Source organism: Monomorium pharaonis, chromosome 2, assembly GCF_013373865.1.
Source record: "Monomorium pharaonis isolate MP-MQ-018 chromosome 2, ASM1337386v2, whole genome shotgun sequence".
Lineage (NCBI taxonomy): Eukaryota > Metazoa > Arthropoda > Insecta > Hymenoptera > Formicidae > Monomorium > Monomorium pharaonis.
Genome location: NC_050468.1, coordinates 19571003 through 19596784, shown reverse-complemented (window position 1 = coordinate 19596784; position 25782 = coordinate 19571003). Strand labels below are relative to the sequence as shown.

At 35.4% G+C, this 25782-nt stretch overlaps 1 protein-coding gene across 6 annotated transcripts in view; it reads right to left on the bottom strand.

The window, feature by feature from the left end:
• Window positions 1-23575, bottom strand: part of LOC105833636 (oxidation resistance protein 1) — a gene marked incomplete at its 5' end in the record, with an annotated part of 63047 nt that extends 39472 nt beyond the window's left edge. For all 6 annotated transcript variants that reach the window (XM_012675498.3, XM_012675501.3, XM_012675503.3 and 3 more), the window contains 3 exon segments: window positions 4267-4355; window positions 22229-22335; window positions 23507-23575. In XM_012675498.3, coding sequence (XP_012530952.1) covers window positions 4267-4355; window positions 22229-22335; window positions 23507-23575 — 265 coding nt within the window.
• Between the last annotated feature and the right edge of the window lie 2207 nt (window positions 23576-25782).

Here is a 25782-nt window from a genome sequence, read left to right as displayed (position 1 = left end):
TTCGAAAGCGATAAAATAATCGAAGTCAAGCAACGTAATTCAGGTTAGAACGTTAAAAAATCTATAGTCCAATTGTAACAATGTGAGAGCTTTTGTGTTAATTAATGTACGTGGTTCACAAAATCAGCAATTGTCCGACAAGAACATATGTACAATTAAACATTCAATGGCGGCATATATAATATTTGTATAAATATTTATAAATTATATTTATAATTATGTACTTTTGTATTACCATCAATTTTTAATTAATCAAAATGACAACTTTACTTACAAATTAACATACGTTTATTTGAATTTGTTCACAATAAAAGTTCTATGACTTTTGTCTTTTTTATTGATTACTTATGATTTAAAAATTATTGGTCAAAAATATTCATATCGGAATATCCCATTATTTCTTTTTTGTTTACGTGTCGAGACTGTTCTGTTTAAGGAATTATTTTCGAACATGTAACATAGAATGTAGTCATTGCTTCAGGATCAGTTTTCGACATCCTTCACTCCGGATAAATATAGGGCAAGCACAATTAGGCGTGTGATTAGAAAGCAGCTCAAGACCTCTACTTTTCTCCTCTCCTTCGCGTCCATTAGTGCGGCCAGACAAAAAAAGGACGGCTATTTTTCTGACAGGAATTAGACGCGTGGGCGACAACAAGAGGAGGAAAAGAGAGATCGATTAAAATGGAACAAAAAGCGAATCGCTGTGATAAAGCTGGCAAGAAGAGCGAAGAAAAAGGAACGATGGCGCGGAAGATAGGAGAGCGGAGGGATATTTTCTGAAACCGCGAAAAGAGCAAGAAGACGAGCGCGATGGTTATTGTCTCAGCTTCCGCGTCTTTTAACTGCGGCTTATAATCTTCATCTTCGTTTTCACGTTGAGTGAGATGCTGTCAAACTACAAAAGATCTGCGGCTCTTTCTATTTTATGTGTTTTTCCTCGAACTTTTCACCGATCTTGCGATAAAAGTTTGATGATATGCTGTCTGTTTTCGGCAGTATATTTGTAACCTTGCATTCGCATAATACGATAAAATATAATCTTTTCAACAAATACAATTAGTCTTAAATGTCTTGTCATCGAAATAAAAAACTCGAACTGTAAAACTTTTGATTTAGGTTTGTCTAATTTATTTTTAATATTTTCTAATAAAAATTTCAATGCGATATTCAAAACTTTTTTAAAAAAGTAAAAATTCTATTATATCAAAATTTTGAAAATTGATGCCAATTTGAAAATTGCTCTAATGGTTTTTATGAATAAATTGTAAAATAATATTGATTTCATTCAGAAATTTTAATTTAAAATTATTACGTAATATTCGAAAAAATTTGCTTAAATATTTTGATAAGTTAAACGAAAGCACAAAACGCTTTAAGCATTGCTACAATAAAAATATTTAACACAATTATTAAAGAGTTAATTTAACACAACGTTTCAATAACATAAAATTTTATAATATTTTAAATCAAGTTCGTCTTCAATTATATCAATAAAAGTGTCACAATTATTTCTTAGGACTCCTTTTTATTACAATAACAGACACAGAATAATCATCAAAACGACACTATAATATCTATGATTTCTCATATTTCTCATATTTTACCATAGTAATATCGGGTTAAACAATTTCTTTCCAGACAATTCTTTACATTAATGTTCTTGATATTAATGCAACGCGAAATTACGATAACATTAATACAAATGCAAACACATCTTAGATATCTTCGTCTGAAAACCGACAAAATGATAAGCATGAACTTGGAAACTGTTGCTGTTTAATTATGTAGCGACTGTAGCGAACATCATTGAGGCCGTCAGCATGAGGAAGATAAGAGAAATTGTCAGATTACAGACGTTAATCGATCAACGGAGTGCAAGGAAACCGAGACGGGCCACATAAGCTAAGGCTTTAATAGAGCAGGAATTGCAGCCACCGTGATTATTAGGACACAGGGATTACGGTGCGGCCATAGTGATTTCACTGCTGCTAAACGGGATAATGTCAGCAGCTACCGAAGGATGACGACCCATCAACGTATTAACATTACGTAAATTGCGAAAATGCATCAATAATGTTGCGCGTATAATCGAAAGCATTTGGACATTATTTAGAAAAAACTATTTATTCCTATCAAATAAATTCAAAACAAATAAAGCTATTTAAAAATTAATATTGAATCTTTTCTTCTAAATTTAGAATAGAAATAAATTTGCGATATATATATATATGAAATGCTAATAATTCTATTATTAATGCTAATAAGTTATTCATGATGAGATAATAACAAATAAGACATAATTATATTTTGTCTACTGCTGGGAAAAAGATAAGATTTTTTAAATTAACTTGTAAAGAGAGAACAAAATGGAATCCAGTATGATGACATCAAGATTGGTCTGGACCATCGCGGATTTCCGGTTTGCTCTATCAACTCCTGAGGGAACCAGGAAATGCAGCTTGTGCAACAACTCTATTTCCTCGTCGGATAAATGTCGCGCGGTCTTCCGTTCCCTGGAGCGAGCCTTTCACAAGCATCACATTAGGAACAAGTTAGGGTTAGAAGGTAGGAAGAGAAAGATGTCATTCTTCCTAGAATGCCGCACGATCGAGAAATTTCCCTCGAGACCTATACATGCACGAAATCGACGATCGTGATCGACTTTATGATAGTTACAGTTATATAGCGGATAACACAAGATATAATATGATTATTGGTATCACGAACAAAAAAGAAAAGACAAATAAAAGAGAGTACGAAGAAAAAAACCTATTAAACTTCTCCACTGTAAGCGTTGCGTTTGATTTATGCATCGAGATCAAGTTACATATTTAAATTATTATCCGTTTTATAAATCATTTCCTCTTATCTGTTTCTAATCGTTACTTACTCGGAGAAGTCGAGGCTGTTTAGAAGGGAAGTTGAATGCCTCTTGAAATTTCTTCGCGCGAGAGAAAGCCAAAGAAAAGCCATCTAAATATATCAGACACGTCGCTGAGAAGCGGAAAGGTTCGCGGATCAGAATTCCAGATCGATTCGACACGGGGTGTTCCAACGGACACGGACACGGTAGACGCATGCCATCCCGGGACCGCGATCTTTGCATACGCGCCGCTCTAGAATTCTAGCGATGCGTACGAGAGCACCATCGTCTGCCGCGTCTCCGAAGTTTCGGAGGAGCGTACGGCCGCGGTCTTTGCGAACTCGCGGCGGCCTTTCGCCACGAGCACGACCCCCTCGTCGAGAGGAGAGAAACTATTTCGCTAACGAGAGTCTGCGAGCGCCGGCGCTTTCAGCGAAGTAATTGGAATTCAAGCTGAAGTGCCTCGCGCCGGGAGATACGCGCGCGCACGCTGATAACTGCGGCTGATAACCAAAGCGCCAGTACTGCATGCGGTTAGCCCTTGTTCCGCGGTCTCTTGTACCTCTATAAATTCTTGTGAATTTATTCTCGAATAAATTCTCGGCTTTCCGACTCGTCGATCCTTATACGAATTCAGTAAACAGCAACTGACAATAACGTAACATCAACGTTGTAACTTCCCACTCAAAAATATCAATGTAACGTGACACATGGGTTATGTAACAGTTACGTGCGAGTCCTGGTCAAGCTGATCTTACGGACGTTTAGTAAAAAAAATAAAAAATAAAAAAAACCGTGTTTCTTCCGGCAAAATTATGTGGATTTATCGTAAGTCATTTCATCGCGACAAAAAAAAAAAAAAAGAAAAAATATAAAACTGAGAAAATCACGCGATTATCTTCGCAGTCGAATAACGGCTCGAAAAAGTACCGTGCCAGAGGAGTTTAGCTTATATAACGGGGATTGCGTCCTTCGAAAAATTTATTATGCGCTGCTACGCAACATTTTCTATTTTCCTATTCTTATACAAGCTTCCCTCTCACGCTTGGTTCGTCGACCTTATCGTGTATTTAATCGCGTCTCCCTGATAGATCTTTATATTTTATAAATTTTTTTACAATAAATCTTTGTCCCCAAATAAAACTTCCGAACTCTCTCGAGCATCTCTCTCTTCGAAGCGGCAACGAAGAAACAGTTATGCCACGCTAAGTGTAGTGACTGGGAAGGATAACGAATATTTATGCACTCGAGCAAAGGTTACATTCGCTCTCCTTGGCACCTAATCGTCTTGTCCCGACACTCGATTGCCCATCGGAATCGTGCAAGAGCATTGCCGCGTACACACCAGTGGCTGATATGCGCTCAATTAGGACGCTTACTATGCATACAGACGCACTTACCGTGTAGGCAATGGTGTTGATGGGCTGCGAGACGCGGCCGTGCTTCTTCTCCTGCGTCGTGGAGCCATCTTTGCTCTCGTTATCGGAATCTGCGCAAAGGAAAAAAAAACCCTTCGTGTTGATCAACAAAGCATTTCTGATGTAATATACGCATTTTATCTCAAATTGCCTAAGATTATTGCGCAAACGTCCGCATATCTCGCGATTATATTTAATTAATTTTATTTGTAAAATTAATTTGGTGAAAATTCGGAATTCAAATTACTCTCGTCTTATTTCGAAATGTCGAGAGTTTGAAGAGATACCAAAGGGAAGATATTGCACATTTATCTTATTTCTTTTTCAATAAATTCAAATAACTTTTAGATAAGTCGTGGGCGCGATGGAAATAATACTGTTAACACACTATATATCAAAATAGCTATGCATAAAAAATCGCACGTGTGTATAATCTTTAGTCGTAAAACGTAGATAACAACAGAACGTAAAACCGAAGTAAATTTTGTTTCAGCAAAATGTCTTATATATCATTTTGTAGCATGAAAGTGATATATGCTGTTATCCTAAGTAGTATAGTGTTTCTTCGATAAGAACAACGTTGAATCTTCATTGAGTCTTCGCGAGACAAAGTCGATATCGTGCTATGTACATTCTTGAGGGGAAAAAAGGTAGTCACGATAAGGTGTTAAACATTCGCGAAGATAAGTAACGGTGAAATTTAATTTCTGCGATTCGCCTATCCGACTGCATTATTCATCGCCAAGTGCAGTCAGCTGCACCGTGGCGAGTGCGACTCGATAATAAACGAAGCAGCGAAGCACGTGACGACTCACGCAAAAGCCATTCCGGGGGCTGAACCTGCTGCACGCAAGACAAACGCGGTTAATCATTGTCAATTTAAACATTCCTTCCCAATCGTGGTTGGAGAATCTCACTTCAGAAGATGGACAATCGAGAGGCGACGGGGCACGACATTTCCGTCGCTCTTAGAATCCATTTTGTAAAAATAAGCGAGAGAATATTTTCTCCGAATTAAAAAAGTATTTATTATATTACAGCACCGCAATTTCCCGATTAATTAAAAATAATCATCAGTCTTTAAGTGTTAACACTAACGCAACCCTGTAAAAACCCTCGATACTATTAGTAGTAAATTTATCGACACACGTTTTTTTTTCATTAATATAATGTTAATTGTCTTTCTAAAATTAAGATACAGAAAGCCTTGCGCATTAGCCAGAATATTAGATTGAGTGATATTACTTTGAAAACTAAATCCGGATGGTTTTAGTTATTTCACGCCCGAGTGTGTAAATATATACATATATATAGTATTCCATTTTAAACGTCGCAGAAAGCTATTTAAGAAATAATATAAAGAAATAGAAAATATAAAAAAGTGTTTCGGAGAAAAATTAAGATCCTAAACAATTTTTGAAAAAATCGATTTTTTAAAATTAAAGATACTCATATAAGATAATCACCATTTCTTTAAATAAATTTATATAATTTTTTTATATCATATATATATATATATATATAAATTGTTCTATAAAATTGTTAAAATAAACTTATCAAGAAATCAATAATTTACAAAATATTTCATATTTCGCGTCAAAATACGCCAAAGTATAAAAAATATCATCGTAAACGTACTCTTATTTTTCAGATAATTCTAAATATATTGGCATAATTATAAGAACTACTAAAAGCGCCAATGTCAGATTACTCATGTATCATAATTGAACGGTCGCGTTTCCTATTATTTTCTACATCGGTCGGCCGAGGGGATAATAGATTTTCTCCATTATATTCCACGCGAGCAACGTGACAAGAGTAACGAAGAATCGCGCGACGAGCAATCTGAAAGGTTTGTTTTTCTTCTCCGTGGCCTTCAATAAATGATTCAGACACTTTGCTCAATTTTAACTGGCGTTCAATTCGCGCCATTGCGCAATACGCTCGGGATGACTGCGGAAACGTTTATTTTAGCCGGCACGACGACGCGACGCGTGGACAAACTTGACACTTCTACGGATTTGCATATTTCATCGCGTTTCACACACGTCGCAGATGGTGCACATGTGAAATTAATTAATATTTATTAAATGAACAATCAACACGTCGCGCAACACACGTAAACCAGAAGACCGTCTTGAATGAATGCCTTTCATTTCTAAGATTCGAGTTATGACTACTATATCTTAAATTGAAGAAAAAGGTATTAATCTAAAGGCATCGTTTTGTAACTTGAACTTGAATCGTTCCACTTAAATCTATCAATCAAATACACGATATTCTTAGATTTCACTTATATCTCCCATTTATATGTGTGCGGCATTGAAATTATTGAATATAACGCGAAAATAAACTTCTATAAATATGAAATATTTCTATTTATATTAAGCGAATTTGAAATTGGCAGTGTCCAAACATCGAGCGGCTCGCCACATATTACCGACGCACGTTTCAAGTAACAGAGTCAATAATTTCCCCCCCGACTCGCTAACCAAGTGAAAATGAAACAATTTGCACATTCGGAAGTTGAAAGAAATTAAAGGAAGTATCGAAGGGTCGCCCACCTTTCCAAACAGCGTTGTTTGCACTACGAACGGCCGAGATTGACGAAGCTTTTACCTCGCGCAAATAATAAATACACGGCGCAAGCCCACGGATAATACTCATTTAAACGCATTTCTTTTCCGCCATATTTTTTCCATATTTTCCGAGTACCTGTACTTGACGTGGGCTGCGAATCACCTGAGAAGAGCCGCGAGTCCCCTTGCGCCACATAGTACACGACATAATCGTGAAATTCCTTCTCGTAGATGTGAACGTTGCTCGGCTCGTAGTCCGCGTATTCCCACTGCGAGTCCATCATGACCGGAACGTCAAATTCCATTGCTATCTCCAAGTCCGAGCGTTATTACACATTTCTCGATTTTTCCTCGGAATCGCCAGAAAGCGGACACTCCTCGTCACTGAATTCTGTCTACGCGAGCGCGTTTACTATTTCACGTCGACCGAGCATTAGACAGCGGTGGAATAATGTATGTATAAGCTGCTGCGCTTCGTTTCCGTGATTGATAGGTTGCCGGTTGACCGAGTCAGCGCGAAAACTAATTATGAAATAATTGGAGAGCGCGCGTGTTTTTTTATTCAGTTTTTTTTTTATTTGGTATTTTAGACCACACAGTAAAGAATATGTAGTTGTATTTATGTTAAAATCGGTCCTTGTTCAAAATTTAACACATTTAATATATTGCTGTCGTGTTAATTCAAATAAAGTGTAAAATTATTAGGATAACTGAAAAAAAAAGTGTAAAAATAACACAATCTACATGTATTTTTACACAATAAATATGTTTCTTATTATCAGTGACAGAAGTTATCTGTTAAAGATAAGATAAATTGATAAAAAAACAATATTGAGCTTATTCTGTAAGACCGACTGTTATTTCACGACGTGATCTCGTGATATATGTTACATTAATATTATAATAGTGTTAAAGTAACATATTATATGTGTTATTTTGACATAATTTTCTCATTAAATTATTCCATAAAAATTGTCAGATTATAAAATTTACATTTATTTTTATGTTAAAATATAACATAATATTCATAATACTGCTATTTAACATATACTTAATATGTTAAATTAATAGAAAAATTTCTGTGGACCGTTTGGAACATACAATATGTGTTAAATTTAACACAAATTTTTCAACTGTGTGACGTTATTATGACATAATATAATCATTAAACAAATTTTATGTGACTTATATTATCAATAAAAAAATTAATCTAAACCTCAAAATCGATATAAAAGTCTAACGAGTATTTGAACTTCCCCAATAATAAATAAATAAGAAAGTTTTGTTAAAGACGCGTTGTAAAACAAACAACGTTAATGGATACTAGTTACAAGTTCGGCAGAGTTTCAAAAGTTTTTACATTAATGAGAGAATGGCTCAGGAAGACACAATGGTATTGACTTCTTCGGCTTCTCATTAATTTTATTTACACTCAAACGGGACGGTCGCTCAGTGCAGAGTAATAGCTTAACTCGGAAAGAAAAAGGAGTAAAAGTAAAATAATTTTGTACAAAAACTCGCTGAATTAAGATTTACATACGAATGAAATGTAATTCACAGTCGTGGCCCTGTTTTTGTCCATTTCTTATCAAGTGAACTCAGACATTCTAAACAGACTTTACGTTGAAATAAATAGCTTTGTAAGGTTGATTTCTCTCGAAAAAGCAGGGGAATAATACAATGCACATATGCAACGTAAATGCGGAAAGTTCTAAAAGAGATACACGAGATATAAATTCGATGCATCCGATGCGTAAAAGTCTCAGAATCAAAACTCACATCAAATATCATATTGACAGTAAATGCGCGCGCGCATATGTATATAGAACAGTGAAAGTGTTAATAAACGGTACGCCTTTACTTACTTTTATCGTTTGAGACTTAGGATTTTAAATGCCAAACTTTTCAAACTCCCCAAAAACATCTTGTCAATTAATATTACAGACAATAAAAGATTAATCTTATTCCTCCCGAGGCGTATCTCTTTGCACAATCGTGTCATTAACATTGTATCGCGTGTCTCAATTTTTCTTCACGCAGACGAAAACGTACGCAGCTTCTCAGGATACTTTCTCCCGCCGCCGGCATCAAGTCGGCCTTGTCACTGGCGATGCGTAAAAAGTGCTCGTTCTGCGGTATAAAACCGACTGCACCCAAAACTTTCTCGCGTAACGGGCCAAACACGCACGATAAAACAATTGGCCCACTCAAAATCGTCAAAATAAAATCTAGATATTCAATTTAAGACTTGAATTTGTCAGAATAAAAAAAACTTTGGTCTTTCACACTTCGAGTGTAGATAAAATGATATTTCTGTCTAGCCATTTAATATATATGTATATATGTATGTATGTATGTATATATGTATGTATGTATGATGTATGATGTATGATGTATGATGTATGAATGTATGTATGTATGTATGTATGGATATGTGTATGTTTATGTATTAGAGAATATTAGAGATTGTAAACGTATGAGTCAAGATGCATTCTAAAGACGCATTTTTGCATGCATCGACCAAACATTTCTTTTTAATTCATGTAAATGTAAATCTAAAAATGCTTACTTTCTGAGACAGGAAAAACGATTTTATTGTGAGATAATGGAATATCTTGATAAATAAAGCAAGAGAGAAGATTTTATCAAGATTTTATGTCGAGATGTACTAAAATAAAGTAGATATGAAATACTGATAGCTCTACTTTAATATTTTATATGCAGAATAATCTGATTATTAATAATATAAATAATATTAATTATATTATGTAAAAAACAATATATAATTCCATTAAAAAAAAAGTGGAGCCTTCATATAATCTTGAAAAATCCATTTTTTGTAATTCTGGCACATTCCGACGTAAAATCGAGATTGCTTCGCTCTTAAGATACTCCACTGTCTCATATTAAAATCGAAAATTGACAATTATTTATCCCCATTCAATTTTTGTCTAAAACATTTTTTTATCAATTCAGTTTCAAAACATTCCATTTTGTTTCGTAATAAAATTCCTCCTACCTCAAAAACTAAAAGCGTTTCTAGATCCACGTGTATATGAACACTTTTAATGTTTGGTCGATGGAAAAGTACAATATTTGACATATGAATTTGTTTACATCCTGCATGTAAAGGTTATACAGGCATGCAGCATCTTTATATATATATATATAATGATAATTACTATGTAAATTAATTTCGTGATATGAATTTCGCTTTAAATGCGAAGCAGATAAAACATGGCTTAGAGGAGACGTCGTTCTCGCGAGGTATTCGCGAAAAAATCCGCGGACGTGATGTGAAACGACACGGACCGACAGGCAGAAACATACTGCGCGCGAAGAGAAGCTCGGCGCGCACGACGCGACGGCGCGTCACTTATCACGCGTGAAGCGATAACGTAGACGAGACGAGAAGTCCTGGCGTCGGCTGTCCGGTGATTCCCGGAGTACGCGAGGCAGACGTCACCCGCGCGCGGCTGTAACTGCGCGAGGTGTCACCGATGATCACGTGAATGATTAACGCACCGCACCGCGCCGCGCACTCGCGCGGAGGTCGTAGCAGGTGTCACCGATCGGCGGTGAGGAGGAACGCCTCGTGATATCGCGAACCGTGGACGCCGAGCGACGTCGACGTCGCGCCGCCGCCGCGCCGATCGACGCGGCACCTCGAGATAGCCGAGATTTACAACGCGGTTTGCGGCCGCGGCGACCGACTCCGCGCGACTGGTCGCGTTCGTCGATCGCCATGATGCGATCGGATCGACGTCATTCTTGGCGGGATTATTCGACTGCTGTTGTCTTCATCAGCGCGGCGATTAATTACGAGATTAATCCCCGGACGGATTCTCGGATGGAATGGGACGTGGAGGATTGTTTCGTGAAATTCTCACAAGTGGACAATTATGAATATTGCTATTTGATAACGTTAATTAACGTTGACGCAATAGATTGTACAAACAATAAAGAAACTTTGATGGCTAATGTGTATATAATTTACACAGAAAATGATATAGCGATCCTAGTTTTATCGACCGATTAAATTGCCGCGGCGCGGGCGTATCTCTGGTACCATTACATAACGGAGATAACGATTTTCGTGTCCCGAAGGATCGTTCAGATGATTAGTCTCATGCGGCAGAGATGTTCGATACGCCATTCGCGGCGGTATGTGACGAATAAATTATTGAGCTTTGACAACATGAATATATACATAAGGGAAACAAATGTAATTTCATATCATTCTCAAACGTGACTTTATAATCAAATCAACAACAGATTATGTTAATGGTAACTTTACAATTTAATGAGTTATGCTAGTGACGCATTAAAAAAAAAACGTAGGCGATAAAAAAGACAGAAATCAATAAAATTTTTTATTTGCTATTGCTTACGTTATTGCCTTATTTCTTGTGATTGGTTGAATGCCTCACTATTTACGTCATCTTTTTCTATGTGACAGTCTAATTTTTAAAAATTGTGGGACTACTATTATTCATTTAAATATAGAATCATGTTTGAGAATAATATAAAATTACTTTTATCTTTCATTCATGTTTTCATGTTATCATCGCACAAGAATTTTTTCTACTTTAAAGTATATATTACATATATATAATTAACAATGATTATTAATATACAAAGATTATTATCACACATACTACACATCCACTGAGAAAGAAATCTGACTGCGGAAATAAAAAATGTCATAGGTTTAATCAGTATGACTTTTAGAAAAAAAATAAATCAAATTTTTTTAAATAAAACATTAGCGATTAATTATTTTCCTGCAAAATATATTAAAATTTCATGATAATAATATTAAATTTATATTAAGGAGATCCTAAGGTCGTCTGTTTTACCGACATTCTATTCAACCATTTAGTTTCGAATTGAAATTACAGACTTGAAAATCCTTTTACACGTTTAAAGTATGTACACAAATAAACCCGAGGACGATTAGATCAAAACCAAAAATGCAAAAAAAATTTTAAAGTTTATTTATTTATAAAAATATTTGCTTCAAAATATAAGTCATGTAGCTTATACGTATAAATGAATGATAATCGCAGTTCGGAATAGATTGAGGAATAAGACTTTCTTCGTCAAATTACGATTACAAGCCATAAAAAAAGTTACTTATTGGATCAAATTTTGTTCATTTAAGCGCTTTCACTACAGATTTCATAGCTTTCTTAATCTTATAATTAACATAAATTTTTAGTAAAAAAAGTCTAGTAAATACAACTAATAGTTGTATACATTAAAGCAATATATATTCGATTTGATGCTGTCCTGCAAAACTTATCGTGGATATTCATTAATGATAGTTTAAGATTATTTCGAGACAACAAATTCTTATATCAAACCATTGAGGTACAATTTTTAAACTAAAAAAATTGTTTTAATAGGAAAAAGTATATTAAATTGTTGAAATACAAAATCCAAGCGCTTATTGTCAGATACGGTACATCGCATAGTAGTGAAAATGTTCCCAAATATGATTCTTATTTTTTATATTAATTCTACATATATTTTTATTTTTCATTTAAAAACCATCGTAGACTTGACACTTTTTTAAAAATCTTTTTTTAAGAATCTACTACTTGTAATAACAAATACCTAGTCTAGAACTTGTATACACAGAAAAACTACCCCATTTAATTTGAAATAATATTTCTTAAACAAAAGCTAAAAATAAAACTTTGAAAACATAAGTAAAAAATAGTTTCTATCAGATGGTAAAGTAGTTGTTATAATATTATTTTATATTTTGTGATAATTAAAATTAATATCTTTGCAACATAAGCAAAAGTAAATGTCTAAGAAATTGAACCTCAAAACCAGCATAGTAGGCTCTGCATTTCCTATTTCTTTTCTTTTAACATACCACAACCTTCGAATATGATATAATTTTTTTAAAATTTGTGATAAGTATATTTCAAAACTATTATATAAAAAAAATTATCTTTACTGAAAATAATCATTATTTATTACAACAAAAAAGTAAATTGAGTAATCGTTTTTCTTAGCATAGAAAAATATATATGTTTCTATGTGTTGAAAAAGTCATGAATGTATAAACTATGTGTTTTTATTTTTTTAATTACTAGAACACAACATAGCGCGCGCTTCGCGCGCGCCACTTAGCATTTTTATATTGAACATTGCACTTTTTTTCTTCTGTAATAATACTCTCACACACTTTATCATATTTAATGCCCTTCTCTATCTCACGCTTCTTCTACCCCTCTCTAAATTATTAATTATATTATTAATGATATTAATTATATTATTTTCATATTATTCAGTATTACTCTTACACTTTACTTTCTTATTTAATCCTCTTCTTTATCTCTCACGCTCTCCCACTCTCCCCCTTCCACCCCTTACTCTCTCACTAAACACAAATTAATAATTATATTATATTTTCATGTTTCTTAATATCACTCTTACATACTTTATCTCCAAACTTAACTCCCTTTAAATAAATTAAAAATTATAATATATTATAGGAAATGTTACCTGTTAATTTTCAATCAATTTTCAAAACTTTCACTTTCTGGCGAACTCTTTAGAAAATTATTGTACGCGTCCGGAACTATGTGAAAACTGCGTTAAAATAAATAAATCTGTCGATATTCAATAAGCACTTCACGTCCAGCTTTCAAAATTCAAGTTTTTCGGGCAAAATAATGGTTTAAAAAATGTTTTAATTAATTATATTACCGGAACTTCTTAGAAACTTATTGTACGCGTCCGGAACTATATGAGAATTGCGTTGAAATAAATAGATCTGTCGATATTCGATTAGCACTTGACGTGTAGCCTTAGAAATTCAAATTTTTCGGGCAAAATAATTGTTTAAAAAATGTTTTAGTTAATTATATCACCTGAACTTTATAGAAACATACTGTACGCGTCCCGAACTATATAAGAATTACGTTAAAATAAATAGATCTGTCGATATTCGATTAGCACTTGACGTGTAGCCTTAGAAATTCAAGTTTTTTGGGCAAAATAATTGTTTAAACAATGTTTTAATTAATTATAACACCTGAACTCTATAGAAAAATATTGTACGCGTCCCGAACTACATGAGATATACGTTAAAATAAATAGATCTGTCGATATTCAATTAGCACTTGACGTGTAGCCTTAGAAATTCAAGTTTTTCGGGCAAAATAATTGTTTAAAAACTGTTTTAATTAATTATATCACCTAAATTTTATAGAAACATATTGTACGCGTCCCGAACTATATGAGATATACGTTAAAATAAATAGATCTGTCGATATTCGATTAGCACTTGACGTGTAGCCGTAGAAATTCAAGTTTTTCGGGCAAAATAATTGTTTAAAAAATGTTTTAATTAATTATATCACCTGAACTGTATAGGAACATATTGTACGCGTCCCGAACTATATGAAAATTGCGTTAAAATAAATAGATCTGTCGATATTCGATTAGCACTTGACGTGTAGCCTTAGAAATTCAAGTTTTTCGGGCAAAATAATTGTTTAAAAAATGTTCTAATTAATTATATCATCTGAACTGTATAGATACATATTGTACGCGTCCCGAACTATATGAAAACTGCGTTAAAATAAATAAATCTGTCGATATTCTATTAGCACTTCACGTCTAGCCTACAAAATTCAAGTTTTTCGGGCAAAATAATTGTTTAAAAATTGTTTTAATTAATTATATCACCTGAACTTTATAGAAACATATTGTACGCGTCCCGAACTATATGAGATATACGTTAAAATAAATAGATCTGTCGATATTCGATTAGCACTTGACGTGTAGCCTTAGAAATTCAAGTTTTTCGGGCAAAATAATTGTTTAAAAAATGTTTTAATTAATTATATCACCTGAACTCTATAGAAACATATTGTACGAATCCCAAACTATACGAGAATTACGCTAAAATAAATATATCTGTCGATATTCGATTAGCACTTGACGTGTAGCGTTAGAAATTCAAGTTTTTCGGGCAAAACAATTGTTTAAAAAATGTTTTAATTAATTATAACACCGTAACTCTTTAAAAAACCATTGTACGCGTCCCGAACTATATGAGATATACGTTAAAATAAATAAATCTGTCGATATTCGATTAGCACTTGACGTGTAGCCTTAGAAATTCAAGTTTTTCGAACATAATAATTGTTTAAAAAATGTTTTAATTAATTATAACACCTGAACTCTATAGAAAAATATTGTACGCGTCCCGAACTACATGAGATATACGTTAAAATAAATAGATCTGTCGATATTCAATTAGCACTTGACGTGTAGCCTTAGAAATTCAAGTTTTTCGGGCAAAATAATTGTTTAAAAACTGTTTTAATTAATTATATCACCTAAATTTTATAGAAACATATTGTACGCGTCCCGAACTATATGAGATATACGTTAAAATAAATAGATCTGTCGATATTCGATTAGCACTTGACGTGTAGCCGTAGAAATTCAAGTTTTTCGGGCAAAATAATTGTTTAAAAAATGTTTTAATTAATTATATCACCTGAACTGTATAGGAACATATTGTACGCGTCCCGAACTATATGAAAATTGCGTTAAAATAAATAGATCTGTCAATATTTGATTAGCACTTGACGTGTAGCCTTAGAAATTCAAGTTTTTCGGGCAAAATAATTGTTTAAAAAATGTTCTAATTAATTATATCATCTGAACTGTATAGATACATATTGTACGCGTCCCGAACTATATGAAAACTGCGTTAAAATAAATAAATCTGTCGATATTCTATTAGCACTTCACGTCTAGCCTACAAAATTCAAGTTTTTCGGGCAAAATAATTGTTTAAAAATTGTTTTAATTAATTATATCACCTGAACTTTATAGAAACATATTGTACACGTCCGGAACTATATGAGAATTGCGTTGAAATAAATAGATCTGTCGATATTCGATTAGCACTTGACGTGTAGCCTTAGAAATTCAAATTTTTCGGGCAAAATAATTGTTTAAAAATTGTTTTAATTAATTATATCACCTGAACTCTATAGAAACATATTGTACGCGTCCCGAACTATACGAGAATTACGTTAAAATAAATAGATCTGTCGATATTCGATTAGCACTTGACGTGTAGCCTTAGAAATTCAAGTTTTTCGGGCAAAATAATTGTTTAAAAAATGTTTCAGTTAATTATATCACCTGAACTTTATAGAAACATATTGTACGCGTCCCGAACTATATAAGAATTACGTTAAAATAAATAGATCTGTCAATATTCGATTAGCTCTTGACGTGTAGCCTTAGAAAATCAAGTTTTTTGGGCAAAATAATTGTTCAAAAAATGTTTTAATTAATTATAACACCTGAACTCTATAGAAACATATTGTACGCGTCCCGAACTATATGAGAATTACGTTCAAAAAAATAGATCTGTCGATATTCGAATAGCACTTTACGTCCAGCCTTAAAAATTCACGTTTTACGGGCAAAATAATTGTTTAAAAAATGATTTAATTAATTATATCACCTGAACTTTATAAAAACATATTGTGCGCGTCCCGAACTATATGAGAATTACGTTAAAATAAATAGATCTGTCGATATTCGATTAGCATATGACGTGTAGCCTTAGAAATTCAAGTTTTTTGGGCAAAATAATTGTTTAAAAAATGTTTTAATTAATTATAACACTTGAACTCTATAGAAACATATTGTACGCGTCCCGAACTATATGAGATATACGTTAAAATAAATAGATCTGTCGATATTCGATTAGCACTTGACGTGTAGCCTTAGAAATTCAAGTTTTTCAAACATAATAATTGTGAATATGCACGTCCTCTGGCGAATGATTGATCAGTCAATTGTACGTTACGGAAAGATATTTCCAGCCAAATTTGGAGAAAATCGTACATAACGTTTAGGCGTGAGGCGCAAGAAACGATAAAAATTAATTTTTTAAATGTTTATAACAATTAGGAATATGCACGTCCTATGGCGAATAATTGATCAATCGATTGTACGTTAAGGAAAGATATTTCCAGCCAAATTTGTAGAAAATCGTACATAACGTTTAGGCGTGAGGCGCAAGAAACAATAAAAATTAATTCTTTAAATGTTTATAACAATTAGAAATATGCACGTCCTCTGGCAAATGATTGATCAGTCGATTGTACGTTACGGAAAGATATTTCCAGCCAAATTTGGAGAAAATCGTACATAACGTTTAAGCGTGAGGCGCAAGAAACGATAAAAATTAATTTTTTAAATGTTTATAACAATTAGGAATATGCACGTCCTATGGCGAATGATTGATCAATCAATTGTACGTTAAGGAAAGATATTTCCAGCCAAAATTGGAGGAAATCGTACATAACGTTTAGGCGTGAGGCGCAAGAAACGATAAAAATTAATTTTTTAAATGTTTATAACAATTAGGAATATGCACGTCCTATGGCGAATAATTGATCAATTGATTGTACGTTAAGGAAAGATATTTCCAGCCAAATTTGGAGAAAATCGTACATAACGTTTAGGCGTGAGGCGCAAGAAACGATAAAAATTAATTTTTTAAATGTTTATAACAATTAGGAATATGCACGTCCTATGGCGAATGATTGATCAATCAATTGTACGTTAAGGAAAGATATTTCCAGCCAAAATTGGAGGAAATCGTACATAACGTTTAGGCGTGAGGCGCAAGAAACGATAAAAATTAATTTTTTAAATGTTTATAACAATTAGGAATATGCACGTCCTATGGCGAATAATTGATCAATTGATTGTACGTTAAGGAAAGATATTTCCAGCCAAATTTGGAGAAAATCGTACATAACGTTTAGGCGTGAGGCGCAAGAAACGATAAAAATTAATTTTTTTAATGTTTATAACAATTAGGAATATGCATGTCTTATGGCGAATAATTGATCAATCGATTGTACGTTAAGGAAAGATATTTCCAGCCAAATTTGGAGGAAATCGTGCACAGCGTTTAGGCGTGAGGAGCAAGAAACAAAAAAAATTAATTTTTTAAATGTTTATAACAATTAGGAATATGCACGTCCTCTGGCGAATGATTGATCAGTCGATTGTACGTTACGGAAAGATATTTCCAGCCAAATTTGGAGAAAATCGTACATAACGTTTAGGCGTGAGGCGCAAGAAACGATAAAAATTAATTTTTTAAATGTTTATAACAATTAGGAATATGCACGTCCTATGGCGAATAATTGATCAATCGATTGTACGTTACATAAAGATATTTCTAGCCAAATTTGGAGGAAATCGTATTTTGCGTTTAGGCGTGAGGCGCACAAAACGATAAAAATTAATTTTTTAAATATTTATAACAATTAGGAAAATGCACGTCCACCCGCGAATGATCGATCAGTCGAGTGTGCGTTACGGAAAGACATTTCCAGCCAAACTTAAAGGAAATCGTATTTTGTGTTTAGGCGCGAGGCGCGGAAAACGCTAAAAATTAGTTTAAAAAATTTATAAAAATTGGTAAATTTCAAGTCTTGTCGCAAATGATCGATTATGTATTATAATGACTAAACTCTATGCAAATTTTTCAAAGTTTGTTAGAAATCTCATAACCAGGGAATTTTTGACGTTTGATTGAATGGTGCCCCCTGAAGGAAACGCCTACATAACGTTTGGCCCTGGCCGCTCGACGTTTGGCTGCTAGCTTCAGCTACATAGGAGATTATGTTTTATTCAATATCAATACAATGTAATGTTGAATTTCCGAGAAATAAGGAGGTGTCGCTTTAAGAGGTATGCTACTTGGCAACTTTCCTTTATGGCATTTTAAAATACGCAGACTATGACGAGCCTGAAGTACCTGAACCACTTGAATCACTCCTGCTGTTGATAAAAATAAGACTAATATCATATATTATTTCATTGTTGTTTCAAAATAGAAACGTATCAAAGAATTTAACTTTGGATACTATCGATTATGGCCGTCTTCGATATTATTTTTCAACGGAGTCTTAAAATGACTAGAAGCAATCAGATTCTAGACATGTGCGCATTGCTCAATCATGTAAAACAGGTTTTTACGAGATGGAGAACGCAGAAACGAATATTTAAGCACGTCAGGGCTAAGGCTAAGGCTGAGGCTTATATGTTTGGAGATTGATAAATCAGCTGCTCGTTAATGCAAATAAGTTTCCGCCGCTTTATTTCTTGGCCATCGCGCGGCCCGGTCCCACCATTTTCGAGAAAGTTTTCAAAGCCTCACTTTATACCTCGTGCATGGCATAATCGGGAATAAGCGTTTGCACAGCCTGTGCGCAACTAGTGTCGTTACAATGTAAACAGTCGCATGTATGCATAGGTACATACGACGACGAGAGAAACCCCCGATAAAAACGTCAATGCAATCGACAAATGCATCGCAGCGCTTGGAACGTCGCTACTCTCTCTCTCTCTCTCTCTCTCTCTCTCTCTCTCTCTCTTTCTTTCTCTCTCGACTTTTTCTCGTATACAATTTTTGTCGTGAAATCGTTTCAAAAAATAAATAACAAAAATACAATTCCGATTATACATAATAATATTAACAGAATAAAATTATTAATGTAACATGACACTGTCGATAAATTTATTCGCCTCGAATTGAACTCAATGCTGCAGAGAGAAAGATCTCTTTAAATTTAATAAACTGTTTTGTTCGACTATGGTTCGACTCCGAAGTATATTTTCCTTTGGTTTTAATAAATTTTCCTAAAACTCTAAAGAAATGTGTATAAAATTAATGAAAAAGTCAATATATGTTCTGTATGGTGTAAACCTAATTCTAATGGATAAATGACGGTTAATAGCAATAAAATAGTTTATGAGAAATTACTCTCTCGGAATTCGTTTGATTAATAATACGTCGCGAGCTACGATCACAACTTCGAGCGCAGAAAGCTAGATTGGCCGACCGGCTTATTTCTCAGACGTGCAATTCGACAAACGTGCACGGCGCAGGTAATGAGATAAATTTCTAACGATAGTTGGAAACAATTGTCCCTCGGCGAACCCTTCGGGTGCCATTAGAGCCACACCCGCGTGCGTACGCACACCGGCAAATGAGTCAAACGTTTCGCCCTGGTATCTGGGCTGCTCGCGCACTTGAAGCGGATTTAATAAACTGCGCGCGCGAAGCCCAGCCGTCGAGACGCGGATCTAAATTTTCATGGCAATCTCGCGTTCGCGAAATGGAGCGCGGCACGATGACGCCAATAGCGATTCGAGACGCTGCATTCAAGTTCGTTTCGTTGTGCAATAGGCGAGTAAAAGTAAAACGGAAAAGTGGTGAAAATCACAAATACACGCCCACGCGCTTGTTTTAACAGAATTCGACTAAAAATATCGAATAAAACCATAGGCAATACAATTAGGTTTCAATTCGCGGAATTCAATCGTACATCTAACGATAGATCATCAATTTTTTTACACGTTAATTTAAAGTCACTTAGCAAACACGAGATACTTCAGCGAGAGAGAGAGAGAGAGAGAGAGAGAGAGAGAGAGAGAGAGAGAGAGAGAGAGATAGAGATAGAGAGAGAGATAGAGAGATAGATATAGTAGAGAGATAGAGAGATAGAAGATAGATAGATAGAGAGAGCGAGTAGGAAGATAGAGAGAGATCGGGAATATTATAGATAGAGTAGAATAGCTAGCTCTCTCTATCTGCTCTCTATCTCGCTCCGGCTTCTCGTCTCTATCTATCTGGTCTTCGCTCTCTCTCTATCTAATCTCTCTACTATATTCTTCTCGGTACTTCAACTAGTCGCCACGCTCAAAGATAAAAATCCGCGTATCGCTCAGTCGCACCACAAGCATGCATAAACTACGTCTGTCGTCTGAACTATTCGTCCTGATCGTCCTGATCGAGGATCGTTCGCGGGCGACAATGTATGGCGATCGTTCGCGCTGACCACTTGTTCTAATCCCGTCGATCCTCTCGCGGCCGGATCTCCGCGTTCCCGTTTATCGAAACGCTGCTCCATTAATTACCGCGCCACTTTATCCTTAATCCCGCGGCGTCAATTAGTCTTCATTAAGCTCACGTGCCGCGCTGGTATTGGTATAAACGCCGCGCGTTCGGTCGGTTCGTCGAGGTATGCGCGAGATAGGGCGATCGATCACACGTGGCACTTGTGCCACTTTGAGAAAGTAAGTCAATGTAACTCGCCCGAGTAAGGCTGCGCGCGGCCGATTCGTCGAAATAACAGCCCGGGTCCCTGAGACCTTCGCGCGCGGTATAGATCGCGCCGTCATCAGCCATGGTCAACCCTCTCCAATTCGCCCGTCGGTCGTCGGCGACGTCATTCGCCCGGAACTTCCGCGTCGGATGATCGAGTGCGTGAATCCGCGCGCGACACCGACGGACATCGTATGTTAAATGATCCCCGATAGCGCGAAGCAGCACAAATCGAATCGATCACCACATAGAAAGGGCACGTGTCGTACAATGACATATCGTGCGAAAGTAAAAAAGATAAATTGCCGCGGCCTCTTAATATTAAATCTTTAAATATATATTGAAATTGTAATGTTGAACAGTCCAGATGCTCTCGACTGTTTTTAAGTTTTAACATTCAGTGTAAATAAATTACGTGCTCAAAATGTCTAAAAAAATTAACATTTATCAAAAAAATTTGATTTATCGTCCTTTCTGAAAATGATTGATGAATTGAGAGTCGCACTCACGATTGTTGAGTTATAATCGCGGGATTCATATAGTGAAAAAAAATGTGTAACATTTGCAATTATAATTGCATTGTAAAATAATTATAGTCAACAATATTATTTTTATAGTAATTGTTACTATAATATTGGTAATAATAATCATATAGTGATGCTTATAATGATTGCTTTATAGCACAATTTAAATATTAAAAGTTCCATTTTGATTATGACAAGCACATCATACACTGAGAAAAAAAGTAGTTAACTAAATTTTTCAATTTGGCTAAATTCTTTTCCGTTGAACCATTTATGTATTTAATTTGAATACAGAATGTACTTGAACTTCAAGTATTTATATATTTAAGTGAAATACATAAATAATTAAATTAAAGAAATTTAATTAAGTTGACAAATTTTGCCAATTTAATAACTTTTTTCTCAGTGTAAGTTACATAAACCAATATTATGACTATGAGAATTTTAATATAAGCTTAAACAAAAAAATAAACTATAATTTATTTTGTTGGATAACTAGAAAAATAATTGAGTGGTAAATGACTATAAATTATACTGATATGATTACTGCAACTGCTTTTTTTCTCGATGTATGCGGTTAGAATGTTTTTTACACGAAATATCAGACGCAATCAACCGCTTCAATCAATTAATAATGTAATAACGTGGGGACTCACCTCTCGAGAGCTTATCCACAGATTCGAAACGTCCTTCGACCTTATTTCGTAGAGCATCCAAATCGAAGGGCGCCGTAAATCCATGATCCACGCTACGGCTCTTGCTCCTGTAATAGAGTAAACGCGGTCGTTAATTAGCTTTACTCTCGTTTATATCCCGAGCTCGTTGCGCAACAAATTTGATTAGGCAAAGCGAAATCAGCGAAAAATAGATCGGAGAAGATAGAATCGAACGGGAAATGAATCGAGACGCGGGCGTTTTACTTTTTCCACGCGCTTTTTAATGATTAACTTAAAATTCCCCGCACAGTTACACTTCGAAACTACAAAATGTCGGTCTGCAAAACTCTCAAGGAATTTTCGTTCGAAAGAAAAGGGACGACCGAACAGCTCGAAGTGTCGTAAAGCGAAACTGATACAGAGTAGCGAAAATAAAACGCGCGGGAACATCGGATAATGAAAAGGTATTTTCTATTTGCGGTTTACGTCTCTGGAATGGAATCAAGTCACCAGTACATCCGGAAATAGAGTCGAGAGAGGGCACTCGTCGACTTATTCCCGCAGAACATATTGTGGTATGTACGCGGGTAGTAGACGCTAATAGTTTGGCACGGCACTATTTGTAAAACGCTCAGCTCAGTGGAGGCAATCTCGCTTAGCCATAACAAAACGCAATTTCACGATGCAACGAACCGTGCACTGTGCAAGTTACCTCCACAAGTCGTGTCGTCTACGGACGCGTGGCCGACAAAGATAAAGGCCCAATGAGATTTCTGCGAACGAACGGGTTTGAATAATGCGATATAGCGCAACGCGTAAGGGGGGGAAAAAGAAAGAAACGTAAATGGAAAAAGTCGGTGAATGAACTTGCGTTATGTCACAGCAACAGCTCATTGTCGTAAGCGACACCTCTGCTGAATTTCCTTTACGATTGCTTTATGTTTCACTTTTCAGAAATATAGAATTTCTTAATAAACGTAATCAATGTAATAAACGTATTATTAGATTTTGTAGCCAGAATCGCCGTCGATACAAAAAAAATAACGTCACTTTAAAAAAAACTCGAGATTCTACTTCGAAATATCTGTTTACGTTCTCACATGCTCTTCATGTGCAATCTTGCGTGCATTTCTAAGGGATGCACAATCACACTACATTCTAAACATCAATTAATGAAATCATAACTATTTATGATACTTAGTTGTTGCTGCTGAAGTCCAGAGAAAATAGAGAAGTGATAGGACGATGGTGCGTGTATGCGTATTGTTTTTAACGTACCTGAAGTAAGACGTTGAGAGGTTCTCCGTTGATTTCGAGGACATGACATCCTGGGACATTCGCCTGGACCTGGGATGCAACAGACAATCCAAAACAAGGATGATGAAAACACATGCAATCTACGCGTGCGCAGGAGCTTAAAAACTAAAATCATAATTAAATTGAAAGAAAAGATTAACTGCAGCACACGCTTAGAAATTTCTACTTGGAAAAACTGTTTTCCATTCGCAGAGTATACGAAGTATTTTAACCTCTGGCGGAATTTAATGAGCGACCTTGCGTGCTTGACATTTTAATTCGTAACGTATGAACATGCGATTTAACAGGTACAGCATGTTTTTTAATTTCGCGCATGTCGAAATAATATTATATCATCACGTCTGCTTGCAAAACAAATTTTTTATTACATTTTTTTAAATCTCAGTGAAACATATTCGATAATTCAAAATATGTTTCTATTTGTTATAATATTTAAAAATGTACAATTAACGTAACAACATTACTTTTTCCAAAATATTCGCTCTTGCGTAGAAACGTGTCCTGCAGGTAGAAATTCTCACTCCAAGCGTGCGGCAGAAACTACTGAATAAAAAAATAAAAAAAAAAAAAAAAACATGCGTGGATGCGAAAGCAAAACTCGGCGGGAGCAAGACGCTCGCATTCAAAAATAAAAATTCCTTCGATAAAAATTTAAAATGAAATAATATCGTCAGAAAGCTATCGATGATGTGTACAGTAATGCATTGTAGCACTCTACTGGAGATGCGCATGCAGCTTTGTTATTTGTCGATTCGTGCTTGCGATAAGTGTTGTCTGCAAAACGTGCGCGTGAATCGCGAAAATACAGTTACACACACTTCGTGCGGCCGCATTCGATTCGGCCAATTTCAGGAGTAACGTTTGCGCGCGCTCGCGCGTACATATGTAACACACGGGAGGCTGCGTCTCTTCTCGCGCTAATTGCATCCGACGTTTTAATTCGATTTGACGCGGCTTAGCGGGCTCGCTCGTTAGCAATGACTCGCTCCAGTAAAACGGTGTGTCTCTCTCTCTCTCTCTCTCTCTCTCTCTCTCTCTCTCTCTCTCTCTTCTCTCTCTCTCTCTCCTCCAAAAGAAAATCGCTCTTTCCTCGAAACAATGTGTATTTTTTTCATACAATAAAATATAACTAATAGAAATACCCTAATCTGTCGAGCTTTTTAAAAAGAAGCGCCGGTTGATTTTACAAGAGAAATAAATTCCCTCTTTTCATCGCCAGAGAAATTATTCACTAGAAATGTTACACAAAGAAATATGATGTTTAATCGGCTTTTAAGAAAAAAAAGTAGCTTAGATAATTTATTTGGCGAATAATCAAACCATATTGCCGATGAATTAAACGATGAAATTGGATTCTTTCAGGCGGCAAATTTGTTTTAAAGAAACGTTTCCTCAGTAATTACGGTCATCTTTATACTTAGTGCTGTGATATTTAACAGCTCGGTAGCAACTGGAAGCAATATGAGAGCCAAAAGGCGCGCACGCGTAAACACAGTAAACAAAATTGAGAGAAAACATTTTATGTTTCGGAAGACATAAATTCGGAAACTTTGCGCCGTATATATCCGGAGCACAAAGCCGAGCGGGAAATAATAATATGCAAAATACAGCGCTCTGTACTTTCGGATGTGATTCATTTCGTTCGCTTGACCGCATGGGCCTCGGAAATTTGCGCAAAGCCAGATTTTACTGGTGATTCAGGCAGCATAAATTACGCCGCTACGTTACATAGTACGATCGTGTGCCAATAATTAGCCGTCGAAACGGAGTCTAAAAGCCGGCGAAATTAACGTTGCCGTACGTAACCGTGCGACATTCCGGGGTAGAAATAAAATAAATTGTCGAACAATATTTAATTAAGTGACCTAACGGCATGCGCGGCCGTTTTCACCGGTTCGGGTAAATATAAGCGGACAGATATATATATATAAATAGCTCTGGCACAATTTCGACGACCCTTGTTTACGCGCCCGTTGCTTTCACGCTCGGGAAATACTTCGCCAAAGGAACAAATATTTGCGTAAACACTTCGCGGTGTTCATGAGTTACGCGTCCGCGATTTTTCTCGCGGAGAGGGTTGAAAGACACGCTGAGATATTTGCCTGAGAACGTACATGCTTCACGATTGCGTGACGAAGCATAGTTAATTATAAAAATCCCGATGTGAGGGAACGATTAATAGGCCGCTGTTCCGCTGCGAGTTCTCGGTCATCGAGATATAAATAATAAATTTGTAG